This window comes from Gymnodraco acuticeps, unplaced genomic scaffold (genome assembly GCF_902827175.1).
Source record: "Gymnodraco acuticeps unplaced genomic scaffold, fGymAcu1.1, whole genome shotgun sequence".
In the NCBI taxonomy this organism is placed as follows: Eukaryota; Metazoa; Chordata; class Actinopteri; order Perciformes; family Bathydraconidae; genus Gymnodraco; species Gymnodraco acuticeps.
Genome location: NW_022991584.1, coordinates 82,400 through 95,208, shown reverse-complemented (window position 1 = coordinate 95,208; position 12,809 = coordinate 82,400). Strand labels below are relative to the sequence as shown.

The 12,809-nt window shown below is 41.3% G+C and overlaps 1 protein-coding gene across 1 annotated transcript in view; it reads right to left on the bottom strand.

The window, feature by feature from the left end:
- Positions 1–510: 510 nt before the first annotated feature.
- Positions 511–12,809, bottom strand: part of LOC117533766 (structural maintenance of chromosomes protein 6-like) — a 40,008-nt gene continuing 27,709 nt past the window's right edge. The window contains 4 exon segments of the mRNA XM_034197684.1: positions 511–1,138; positions 1,841–1,946; positions 2,122–2,247; positions 2,403–2,548. Of these exon segments, the coding sequence (XP_034053575.1) occupies positions 935–1,138; positions 1,841–1,946; positions 2,122–2,247; positions 2,403–2,548 (582 nt within the window). The 3' untranslated portion in view covers positions 511–934.

Below are 12,809 nucleotides of genomic sequence, written 5' to 3'. Positions count from 1 at the left end.
GTTGTACTTTGGATTCCTAAAGCTTTTAGTCTACCTTACCATCATCCAAGGGTAGTTTTCACTATAAGTAACAATTTTTGGACGGACACTATAATTTAGTTTTTTACTATGTTCAATCTGAATTTTCTTTAAAATAAAAAACATCTATATTGATTCTGACTTTTCTACATCCAACTCACAGGTTTATCATTACTTTGAGAAAAACGATTATTAATTTAACCCTTTTAGAAGGGAAGATATGGTCATTTGTTCTGGGAATGTCATTTTCGAGCCTGAGACCTGAAAAACAGGCTCAGGGCTAAACTGGTTAAAGATGCAAAGCATTCCTCCTCACAAGACTGACCCCAAAAGCGTTACACGTTTTAAAGCAGATTCAAATCACACTGACTTTTATCCAGAGAATGGGCTGAAGAGGACAGCAGGATTATGTGTGTACTGTGAGATGAACTTGAATTATGACTTCCAAGTACAGAAATTGTCCTGACATATGCATAAAAAACACCAACACTGTATTTTTCCCAACTTGTTTGCTTTAATTTACATAAAACAACATTAACTTAGAAATGTGCCAGTTATAACAACAAATATTTTGGCAAGGTATAAACAAAATTCCCATCCTTCCCCCTCTATATAACAGAACTTAACATTATATACCAGGTTCAATGTTCAACAAAACATTTAACATTGCTTAGTATTAGAACTACTACTCGTCGCCGTCTTGACTACTTTGTTCATTTATGCCACGATCTGGGTCTTTGAGACGGAGGATACGGATATTTTTGCTCTGTGGAAGAGAGCTGAAACAAAACAAACAAACATGACAATGTGACTTGGAGAGAAAGTGTCTGGTGCTCTTTCCCAGAGAAACTAGGCAGCATATTGAAATCACATGACCTTTACTCCTGAACAGATTTACTTAATCAAAGCTAATTTATTAAGAATATATAAACAGTAACCAAGTGAATAAATCACATTTGGGTGGTCCTACTGCTTTGATATACAAATATATAAACATATAAGGCGCCTCTGTGATGGCCCAAAGGGAGACCACAAAGCACACGGTGGAGAAGGAGCGCTCGCCTCCGGACAGAGAGCGCATGTCACTCAACTCCACACTGCTTCCCTGGCCTGGCTGCACCTACAGAGGAAAGAAACCAAACAAAAACATTTGATCTAAGCCAAACTTTTTTCACCGAGGGCCACATACAGAAAGATATTCGAAGGGCTGGGCCACTCACTAGAGGTGAGGTTTATTGCCTCATAAGTGAAGTTATAAGTTAGCTAAATCAATCAAATGTAAGTCAATTGTGCTTGATACAGCAGCCTACATCACAACTCTCCAGAGGGTTTCATTTATTTTGTTAGCAGCTTATTCCTTAAAACAGGAGCCTCAGATTGCTTATCATAAGAGGAAATAGGAAGGGTATATTTCAAGGTTGTTATGTAAATAAGTTATTGGGCTTTTTTCTTATCAACTTAGAATATATTTTCAACTTTAATTGACTGAAAGTGGGCTTATTAACACATGAAAACTACTGTGTAATATATGTTTACAGATATATTTAAGAAGTACAAGACAAGCTCAAGTTTCATTAGTGGGCCATATTCCATTATACTTTTTTAATTTGCTGATGGCCGATTCAAAATGGCCTGCGGGCCGCATTTGGCCCCCAGGCCGTAGTTTGGACACCACATTTTACATCACGTGGTTTAAAAACTGTAGCAGTAATGTCTCATGTTTTTGACAATCAAAGAAAAAGATCAAAGTGGTCTCATTTAGACTTTAGCCATGCTGCTATATTGTTTAGTTGCTCTGGTGTGAACTGAGTGATGAACTTACTGAGATAGAGAGGGTTTCACTCTTGTGATTAAAGGTCATACTTCCAGTGTAGCCTCTCTGGGCCAGTGTGCAGTCAAAGTAATATTTACAGCGGGCCGAGAGGAACCTAGAGGACGCAGAGAAAAACGTGAGCAAATGGACAAAGAAGGAAAGATGGCAGCATGATAATAAATCTAGGAACCAAGAAACAGTGAGGGTGAAGAGAAACATGAAATAAATGTATACGCTTTTAAGTTAAGCGTACAATATTTTTCCCTGGACACAATTTGTCTCCAACTGACCTCTTGAGCTCAGAGTGCACCTGGAGTCTCTGCTTCATGACACCATCGAGACATTGGATGAAGCCGTTTAGGTTTTTAATTTGCATTGCCATGTTCTTGTATTTATGCAGAGCCTCACGATACTGCCTAGTGATTGGAGAGAAAGACAAGCGGAAGAAAGCAACGTAGATTGAATTTATTTGATTTAATGCAAGACAAGACAACAGCCGGTCGTGTTAAAGTAATAAAGTGGCATGACACTACATCATTGCATTTTAATGATCAGGGTGTTCTTCACATACCTCACTACCTCGTCACGGTTCCCCTGCTGCCTCTGCTGGGGGCTGATCTTCACGTTGAGACGGCTGATCTCGTTGTCCAGACTCCTGGCTGTCCTTCGTACCTCCACTCGCTCCGGACAGATTTCGGTGGCTTTGGCCACAGACGTCTGAAATCACAGGGTGAACAACAAAAAATGCTTCTGAGATTCAATGCAGAAGATTCTAGAAGGAACTAAATCTATAAGATTCAGAATGCATAGTTCATGGTTCATACACTTTTTCACCAATGATTTTCAATGACTTTTCCATGACTTCTCAATGACTACCTAATTTTCCATGACCAACATTTTTTTACCACTGAAAATGGTTTATTTGAACATGGAACAGGAAAATAAGGTCTGCATATGAAACATGTAGTGCCTATCTAAAACAAATCAAATAGTAGGCTTACTAGATTCTACACGCTAAAGCAACTGTAGTCAGGGATGCAAACTCATCAGGTATGAAAAAGGTGAAAAGCATCCGAGCCCCCCGACCCCACGGAATATCGGCTTTAAAATTTGGAATAACAGAGGATTTTAGCAGTCAGAACAACTAAAGCAGCAGTGGTAATAATAACAGAAACGCCAAAGAGTCACATCTAATAGAAATATATAAAAGCATTTATTTTAATTGTGTAGCAGTCAGTTTATAATTTTGGCAGCACTGTTGAGCATTTTGAAAATGTATTGTCATGCCTCTGTGCAAGGCTTAGTCTTTCTATCTTTATAGCCACTGGTGTAAAGTAACTAAGTTCATAAACTCAAGTACAATACAAGGGTACCATTTTGAGATACTTGTACTTTACTTAAGTATTTCAATGTTTTGCTACTTTGTACTTCTACCGTTCAGAGGTACATGGTGTACTTTTGCTCCACTACATGTATTTAATACCTTTAGTTACTTCACAGATGTGGATGAATGATGTTAAATATAACCAAGTGTTGAATCAGACATTAGTTCCACCTGGAGTAAATTCACAAGCTACCCTGCAGTATACAAAGTCATTCAAACTAGCTGCACCTTTACCAGCTTTGAGAACACTTTCATGATCAATCATTATAAAACATCATATATATTATTCTGAAATGGACCAATCTGCACAATGACTACTTTTACTGTCGCTACTTTAATAATAATAATAATTCCTTACATTTATTATAGCGCTTTTCCAGATGCTCAAAGCGCTTTACAAATACACATTACACATATTTTTTATACATGCAATGGTCACTGTGGACAATACCCACAGGAGAAAGTTCAGGTGAAGTGTCTTGCCCAAGGACACAACGGCTTTACAGACGCAGCAGTGGCGAGTTTCACCCCTTGATCTGATGATCATTGCACAGCACACTGCGCCACACCGTCCATCTTCACGCCTCGAAGTCATCGAGGCGCTTTTACAAGTACACATTGATATCATACATGTACTGTGGACATTACCCACAGGAAAAAATCCGGGTGAAGTGTCTTGCCCAAGAACAGTGGCGGCGCCAGAGATTTTTTCTAGGGGGTGCTGTGGGGTAGCTTGACGTTTCATAGAGGGTGCTCAAACATTAAGGGTTTCCCATTAATGCACCAGCGCTACAGTTGAATTGTCTACTGCAACACTCCCCACACACACACACAGTGTACCCGCGACTGTTACAATGAAGGCTCGGTAATCAGCTCACGGCATATAGGTGTAAGCAGGGGTAAAGTGCTATTTTTACAAGTGGGGAGTGGACCTCACCTCCTCTAGGAAGGTCCTCACCTCCTCTAGTGGGGTCCCCCGGGAAGAGTTTTTTTTAAATATTGAAGTTAAAAGCATCAATCTGGTGCACTTTGAGAGCAACATTAAGAGATCTATGGATACATCTCTCAACACCCATATGAAACAGAACTGTAAACAGATTTTCTATTTCTTTATAGATATTTTACAAATCACTCCCCTTTTAAAACAAACCGTTTGAGACCCACTGAGATAACTAGACTAAAGTTAACTATCTAAACACTGAGAGTCCTTTACTTCACCTGAGCTGAGGTTATCTTAGACTCTCAGTCTGACAGGAGAGAGTTCTCCCTCCACCCATCCGAAAATCGAATGGGTGCTGGCCATTGGCCTAATCATATCACCTGTGTTGGCTTTATGTTTTTGGTCTCAAACATTTATTTGTTTCACATTTGCATTGATGTAATCAATAATTTTTCTGATTTGATTTAATAAAAATAATAATAATTTTTTTTTAAAAACACATATTTATTGGGGGTGCTTAGGGGGTGCTTTGGCAATCCTGGGGGGTGCTTCAGCACCCCCTAGCTCCCCCCTGGCGCCGCCCCTGCCCAAGGACACAACGGCCTGACGCAGTGGCGGCAGGAGCGGTTTCGAACTGGAGTTCCCCAGCACCCCCTTGATCTGATGATCAGATGCACAGACCACTGCGCCACCCGTCCCACAAACTTTCCCACTTTAACTATATTTTGATGAGAATACTTTTCTACTTTTACTTGAGGAACATTTTGAATGCAGGTCTTTTACTGTAACAGAGTATTCCTACACTCTGTTACTTCTACTTTTACTCAAGTACAATATCTGAGTACTTCTACTTTTACTCAATGTACAATATCTATACTTATACCACCTCTGTTTATAGCCTATGAAAACAACTATTAGAAAACGAAGGCTAAAGCTAACGTTAGCTAGATAGATAGATAGTGACAATGTATGCTAGCTAGCTAGCTCAACGATTCCTTAAATAATATTGCGACAGAAAAACGTTTCAGTTCACATCACGCTCTGCCGCTCTGCTCTGAACACCTGAACGGGCCGTTCTGACAGCTGTTCACCAGCGGCTCAGTCTCTGCCACAGTGACTCCGCACAGTTAACGAACGCACCGTAGATAATGTAGCTGACCCTCATCCCGGAGCAGCAGAGTTCAGCCGGCCCGACAGGCAGGAAGACCCGAGCACACAGTTTGCACTTCATATATTAAAAAATAACACCATGCGCGTCATGATGGCACATAACAGCTCGCGACCGCAGATTATTTCGGCGATTAGATAAAATGTAAATTATATTTGACGCAACTTTAGTTACATTTCCATGACTTTTCCAAAACTTTGGGAAAAATATTGTTTTCCATAACTTTTCCAGGGCCTGGAATTTGCATTTTGAATTTCTATGACTTTTCGGTCTGTACACAACTGACGGGGGGGGGAGAGCACGCTCGTGAACTGTCAACGGGGGTGGGGGGGGCACTCGTGAACTGTTAGCGCTGGTGTTATGCATGCCCACTGCACCTCGCGGGAGCGCGCCACAGCGTAAAGCACAAACTCCCAGACATTTCAATGATTTGTATGGCAAAGTTAGGTCAGGAAACGATATAATTTCCTTTTTTGCGGCCATCCATAACAAGACATAACACCGGAGCCCTGCTGCGGGGAAACTTTGGTGCTGTTTTGAGTTTGTTCTAATCCGTCAAAATGACGGACTGCTTTCAGATTTTTCAGTCATTGTTAAAAAAAATCACACACAAAGACAAAATAAACCACTTGTAAGTGCAGCCTTTACATGTTCATAATGTAACTGTAATGTGTATTTTCTAAGTGTACTAATTATTATTGTTGTAATGCATGCAATATTTCGTCTTTTATTTTGAAGTCCAAGCTCACGTCTCGTTATACTGTTCTCGCGTGAGTTAGAGAGCGAGAACATGAGAAGCACCCTCAGAGTAAGATGCACGGATACTTACACCGAACATCCTTTAGGGGGGTCGTCGCCTCCTCTCGGGGGGTCCGGGGGCATGCTCCCCCGGGAAGATTTTTTTTTAAATATTGAAGTTGAAAGCATCAATCTGGTGCACTTTGAGAGCAACATTAACCCTACCTTAATAACACCTTAAAGCGGACAAAAGGCACTGGAGAACACTCATTAACACCCTTTAATGAAGCAAACTAATGCCTTAACTCACTCAAAAGTCGTTTACTTATTAAGGTGAAACGAATGTGCGTAGAGTTTTAAAGGATGCGGATAGTCTCACCTTGATTCTGGCGCATTGCTTATCGTTTTATAGATCTATTCTCATCCACCTTCTTTGTTTGTGACGTAAAGAGTGTAACGGCCCGTCCACACAGCGGCGTGCGTTGACGCTTGCCGGCGGGCGTGTCTGACACTCGACCAACAACCAATCACATGAATCTCCCGCCCCTGACACACAAGCAGCGGTTTGATTGGCTAGAGCTTGTACTGGCATATGATTCGATTGGCTGACGCTTCTGCCGAGGCGTCAAAAGTTGAGCATTGCTCAACTTTTGCAGCGAGCCACGCCAGCAATGCTCCGCGTCGCTTCCCACGATGCAGTTCGGCTAAAAGTGACGTCACCCCATTCAAAGTGAATGGGCAGAAGCGTTGGAAGCTTCGACGCACGCCGCTGTGTGGACGGGCCGTAAGAGTCACGTTTCTGAATCGGACACTCTGAGTGGATGCAGTCACAGCCAATCGGAGTCTGATTCAGAGGGTTGCCTGTCAGTTCTGTTGTTACACTGAACAAAAATATAAACGCAACACTTTTGTTTTTGCTCCCATTTTTCATGAGATGAACTCAAAGATCTAAAACATTTTCTATATACTAGGGGTGTAACGGTACACGTACCCGTACCGAAATTATTCGGTACGGGCCCTTCGGTTCGGTACAGGTGTGTACCGAAGTGTACCGAACGAATATAACGTTAAACGTAAAAAATTGAGAACGTGAACAACTTTTTGGAAGTAATCTCAGGTGCTGCGTCGCAGCATTCAGAGTAATTTGCTCACATTGGGTTCAACGCGTCATAGAGCGAGCAAGTCATTTCATTGGATGAGAGGCATACTATGAGAGCTGGTCAGAGGGATGCGTTCAAATGTAGTTAGTAATTTGAGGAACTGTCGAAATGGCGAACGCAGATAAAGTTGAGCTCGAAAATCCTCCAGCATCATTGAAGTCTCCGGTTTGAGAACATTTTGGTTTCGCAGTTACGTACAAGGATGAAGGACAAAGACAGGTGGACCGAACCAAAGCTGTTTGTCGGCATTGTTCAACTAAAATTGGTTACGCGGCTGGCAATACATCAAGCTAGCACACTCATTTGAAAAGGCATCACCCGAACGTGAATATCACCGGTACCAAAAGAAAAAAAGACTGAAGTGCAAACCCAACTCCCGCTAGCATGTAAGCCTCCACCACTCGCAGAGAGTTCAGACCGAGCCAAAGCTGTTACAAACACCAAATATCCTTATGTTGCCATGTTAGCAAAGCGCTACCTGGCTGTATCTACTGCCTCTGTCCCTAGAGAGGGTGTTCTCCACAGCAGGAGACTGTGTTAGTGCCAGCAGATCTGCCCTTTCGGCAAGCAATGTGGACAAGTTAATTTTTCTTTAAAAAAACATGAAAATACAATGACAAGCAAGTCCTAATGTCAAGCTGGCTGCTTAGGAACTAGTACAGTAGGCTACAGTTCAAATACAGATTATTTCAGTGAATCGAAAAGCTGCACCTTAATGTTTATTTTTTATTTATTTTTTTTTAGTGAAGATTCACAGTTTAATAAAAAATAAAAAACCCAAAACTAATAGTTTATGTTTTGTGAGTACTAGTAGCCTACAGTAAAGTTCAAATACAGATTATTTCAGTTCATCGAAATGCTGCACCTTAATGTTTATTTTATTATATTTTGTATTTATTTGAGTGAATACATTATTCACAGTTTAATAATAATTAAAAAAAAAAATATATATATATGTTTTATTTTGTGAAAAAAAATTCTGCTGTACCGAAAACGTACCGAACCGAACCGTGACCAAAAAACCGAGGTACGTACCGAACCGAAATGTTTGTGAACCGTTACACCCCTACTATATACACAAAATAACCATTTCTCTCAAATATTGTTCAAAAATCTGAAAAAATCTGTGATAGTGAGCACTTCTCCTTTGCCGAGATAATCCATCCCACCTCACAGGTGTGGCATATCAAGATGCTGATTAGACAGCATGATTATTGCACAGGTGTGCCTTAGGCTGGCCACAATAAAAGGCCACTCTGAAACGTGCAGTTTTGCTTTATTGGGGGGGTCCGAAAACCAGTCAGTATCTGGTGTGAGGGGTAGGATTAGGGGTAGGGTTAGGGTTATGGTTAGGGTAATGTTGTGAATTGAGTGGCCCATGGTGGTGGTGGGGTTATGGTATGGGCAGGCGTATGTTATGGATGACGAACACAGGCCACTCGATATGATTAACATCACTCTTTTTCACTTCTTACTCAGTCAGCCAGAGTGCAGATATCACCATTAGATTAACAAACCTGAAACATCATCCATTTCTTCACTGCTGGTGATGACATTGTTGTCAGCTGCTGATACTGCTGCTGCTGCAGTATAAATGACAAACATAGTTTCGTGTTAGACTCTAACACAAAACTATGTTTGTCATTTATACTGTTTGTTTGTGTAGTTTTCACGGTGGATTCGGAGGAATACACCCGTTATGAGAAAGCCACTTGTGTCTGCCTGTGCTTCGAGGGAATTACAGTGAAAACTCGACTGTCCATCGACGCGAGTGTGTCTTAATTGACGAAGCGGCAACTTCAGAGGATCACGGACTGAGCACGAGGCTGTCTTCAAATGGCCGCCGGAGGAGGAGAAACTACGCATGCACACACAGAAGTGGACGACGCGCGCAAAGAACTTGGACACTAAGAAATCAAGAGTGATCTGAGTAAAGGGCTTCTGTAAAGGTTTGCTAAACCGTTATTACTGTGAGTGCCAACTATAGTAGTGTGTGTGGTTAGCGTTTTGACTTATTTGCTCATGTCATTTTATTAAGGCTTGTTAATTAAGGCGTAACGTTATTTCCAATTTCTAATTCAAAGTGTGTTTTTGGGAATAATAAGTGAAAGTTATTTAATTGAAGTTCTGAAGTCTTATTTTTGAGTATATTTTTGAAAGGTGTAAAGTTCAATTAAGCTGTTTTTTGCACATTTTCTATTTTAAGTGCATTTCTACCTCTATTGAAGTCTTATAGGGTACATTTAAGTCACACTTACATTTGAGTAAGTGTTGAAAGTTCATTAAAAGGTTTAACTGCATTTTGCTGTTTATAAAAGTGAGTCACTTTAAAATAGTGATTACTAATGTCTAAGTCTAGTGAGCCTACAATTCAGGTTAGGGAAAGTGCAGAGTCCCAAGACGAAGCTGTGGATAACACTGAAGCACAGCAGCTAAGAAGAGGTCAAAGAACTAAAACTCCTACAGAAAAGGGTAGAGAAATGCAAGAAGAACAAATGAAAACGCTCCTACAAAAGTTCAACTACAATTATGAGAAATGGAGAACACAAGTGAAAACAGCCAAGCGGCCATTATCTCAAACAACAGAGTCTGAAGTGATCTGAAGATTTGCTTAATGACATAATTCATGATGTCACAAGTTTGTCAGAAGATGTCCGACATGTTTATGAGGATCTGCGTACAATCTTAACTCCAGACCAGGACACGTGTCGAAGAGTGGATCTGTGTGCAGAGATTTCTAAGTTTGTCATCATCAGAGCCTCAAGTCTCCTGGATGGAAAGGTTCCAGAAGGAGAAAAGAAAGATTGGCCTGAAGCAGGTTCTCTCTTTAACTCAAGCACCTACACTTCTTCTTCGAAAAGCAACTCCAAGCAATCGAACCAGTCTTCTGCGAAACGACAAGAAGCTGCTGCTGAGGCTGCTGCAAGCCAAGCTGTTCTGAAAGTGTTACAAGAACAAGAAAGAGAACATTTGGAGATTCAGCGCCTGGAAGCAGAAGCTAAAAGAAAGATAGCTGATCAAGAGACGTCGTTTAGAAAGAGAATCAGAAGAGTTAAGACATCGTTCAGAAAGAGAGGAAGAGGAAGCTACAATTAAAGCTCGTCTAGAAGAAGAGCATGTAGCTCTACAACAGACTCTGGATGACAAACGGAGAAAAATACAGCATTTGGAAGCAGTAAAATATTTCAATGCAGCACGAGCAAGAATGCAAGTGTATGACCAAGAAGAGTCCATTAGAGAAGAATGGAAAGACGTGCTAGAGAGGGATCTGGTAAGTAACCCAGTGCCTGCTCCCACAAGTCCTCAACGACAGGTTGTCACTACTTCCTCAAGTGGAAGTACAGCAGAGCTTGTTAAGGTGCTAGCTGGTGCCTTAACTGCCAACAGAATTCCAGTTCCTGAACCTTCAGTATTCAGTGGGGATGCATTGAAATACAATGACTGGAAACTTTCATTTGAAATACTGATTGACCAGAAGAACATCCTAGACAAAGAAAATATATACTACTTAAGGAGATATGTTAGTGGACAAGCTAAGAAAGCACTTGATGGATATTTCCTGCTCGGAACCAAATCTGCCTATGTTGCAGCATGGGAGATTTTGGAGGAGAGATATGGGAATCCATTTACAATTGCAAAAGCCTATAGAGACAAGCTTCAATCGTGGCCCAAGATAGGATCTAAGGACTGCTTTGAGCTCAGAGATTTTGCAGACTTTCTCCGTAGTTGCGAGGCTGCCATGGTCCATATCAAGGCATTAGAAATCTTGAATGACTGTAATGAAAACAGGCAAATACTTTAAAAATGACCAGATTGGCTAACTGCAAGCTGGAATCGGAAGGTTACTGAAGTCCAAGAAGACAGTAAACAATTTCCCTCCTTCAGCCAATTTGTAAGGTTTTTGACAAGAGAAGCAAAGATTGCCTGTAACCCTGTCACATCATTGCAATCACTGAAGCAAGGTGAAGCTGAAAACACCAAATCTCAAAGACAACAAAGCTTTGCAGCAAAGACACTGACCACAAGTTCAGACGAAAACACCGTCTTAACATGTATTCTCTGTAAGAAGAATTGGCATTCCTTGCACAATTGCAGGAAGTTCATGGAGCAAGCTGTTCCAGACAGAATCAAGTACATTCAAGCTCAGAAGCTATGCTTTGGATGTCTCGAGACTGGCCATCAGTCAAGGAGCTGCCACAGTAGGAGTGTATGTGAAGTATGCAAGAAGCAACATCCTACCTGTCTGCATGAAGAGCGCACAAATCGAGAAAGATACAAAGAAAGACTTCAACCAACACAACAAGAAGAAAGAACCACAGCGGCTATTTCCAACAGAGTAATACTTGGTGAAGGTAATACAGAAACAGCTGCTATAATTCCAGTCTGGCTTTCATCCACATGTCAACCAGCAGAAAAATCCATGTATATGCTCTGTTAGATTCTCAAAGTGACACAACATTTGTGCTAAGTGAAGTAGCTGAGGCTTTGGAAGCAAGTAAACAACAATTCAAGCTCAATCTATCTACTATGACCTCAAGAACCACAGTTGTAAGCGCTCAAAGAGTGAACAACCTACAAGTCAGAGGCTTTTACTCCGGTAAAAAGATTCCCTTACCACCAGTCTATACACGTGACTTCATTCCAGCCAACAGAACTCATATACCAACAGATGAAACTGCAAAAGCTTGGTCTCATCTAGAGCACCTCCAACAAGAGATTGCACCTCTGCAAGACTGTGAAGTGGGTCTGCTCATAGGGTACAACTGCTCACAAGCTTTACTTCCAATAGAAGTTGTGTCTGGCAAAGAAAATCAACCTTACGCACAACGTATAGACCTTGGATGGAGTATTGTTGGAAACAGGAATCCCTGTCTAGATTATGGAGACGCCATCGCATAGTAGTAAGACAAGTGACACCAGGTGTAGAACCTTTTCTCAGTCTCAAAACTGAAGTACACTATGTGAGCCGAACCAAAGTTAAAAACAATCCAGCAGATCATGCCTCTCGAGTTTTAACTGCAGAGACACTGAAGACTTCAAACTGGTTCACAGGACCAACGTTTCTTTGGCAAAAGGACCTACCTGTAAGAGAATGCAAGGTGGGAGAAATCAATGAGAATGATCCTGAACTTCGCAAAGAAGACGGGTCATTATTGGATCGCTTACAGAAATGCTGATTGGTCAAGAGCAGTTGCAAGACTGAAACGACATGCCAAAGAACACCAAGGTGTGAAACAAAGAACCAATGAATGTACAACCATTCAAAGGCGAAAGACCAAAGTTACCTGACAACAAGACGTGCGCAGTACACTACCTAAATTGTCTTGAAAGAAGACTAAATAAGTCTTTCCAGGGTCAGATAGTAGGGTCAGAAAACTTAAATTACTGGTTAGCCAAACCACATTTGACAAAAAGGGGAAACCCATAATTAGGACTGTGTTCCTTGAAAGACCTGTACACAAGGTTGTTACTCTGCTTGAGGCAGAATAAGGTGTTTAATGTGTTGCATGAGATTCCATCCATCCATCCATCCATCTTCTTCCGCTTATCCGTGGTCGGGTCGCGGGGGTAGCAGTTCCAGCAGAGAG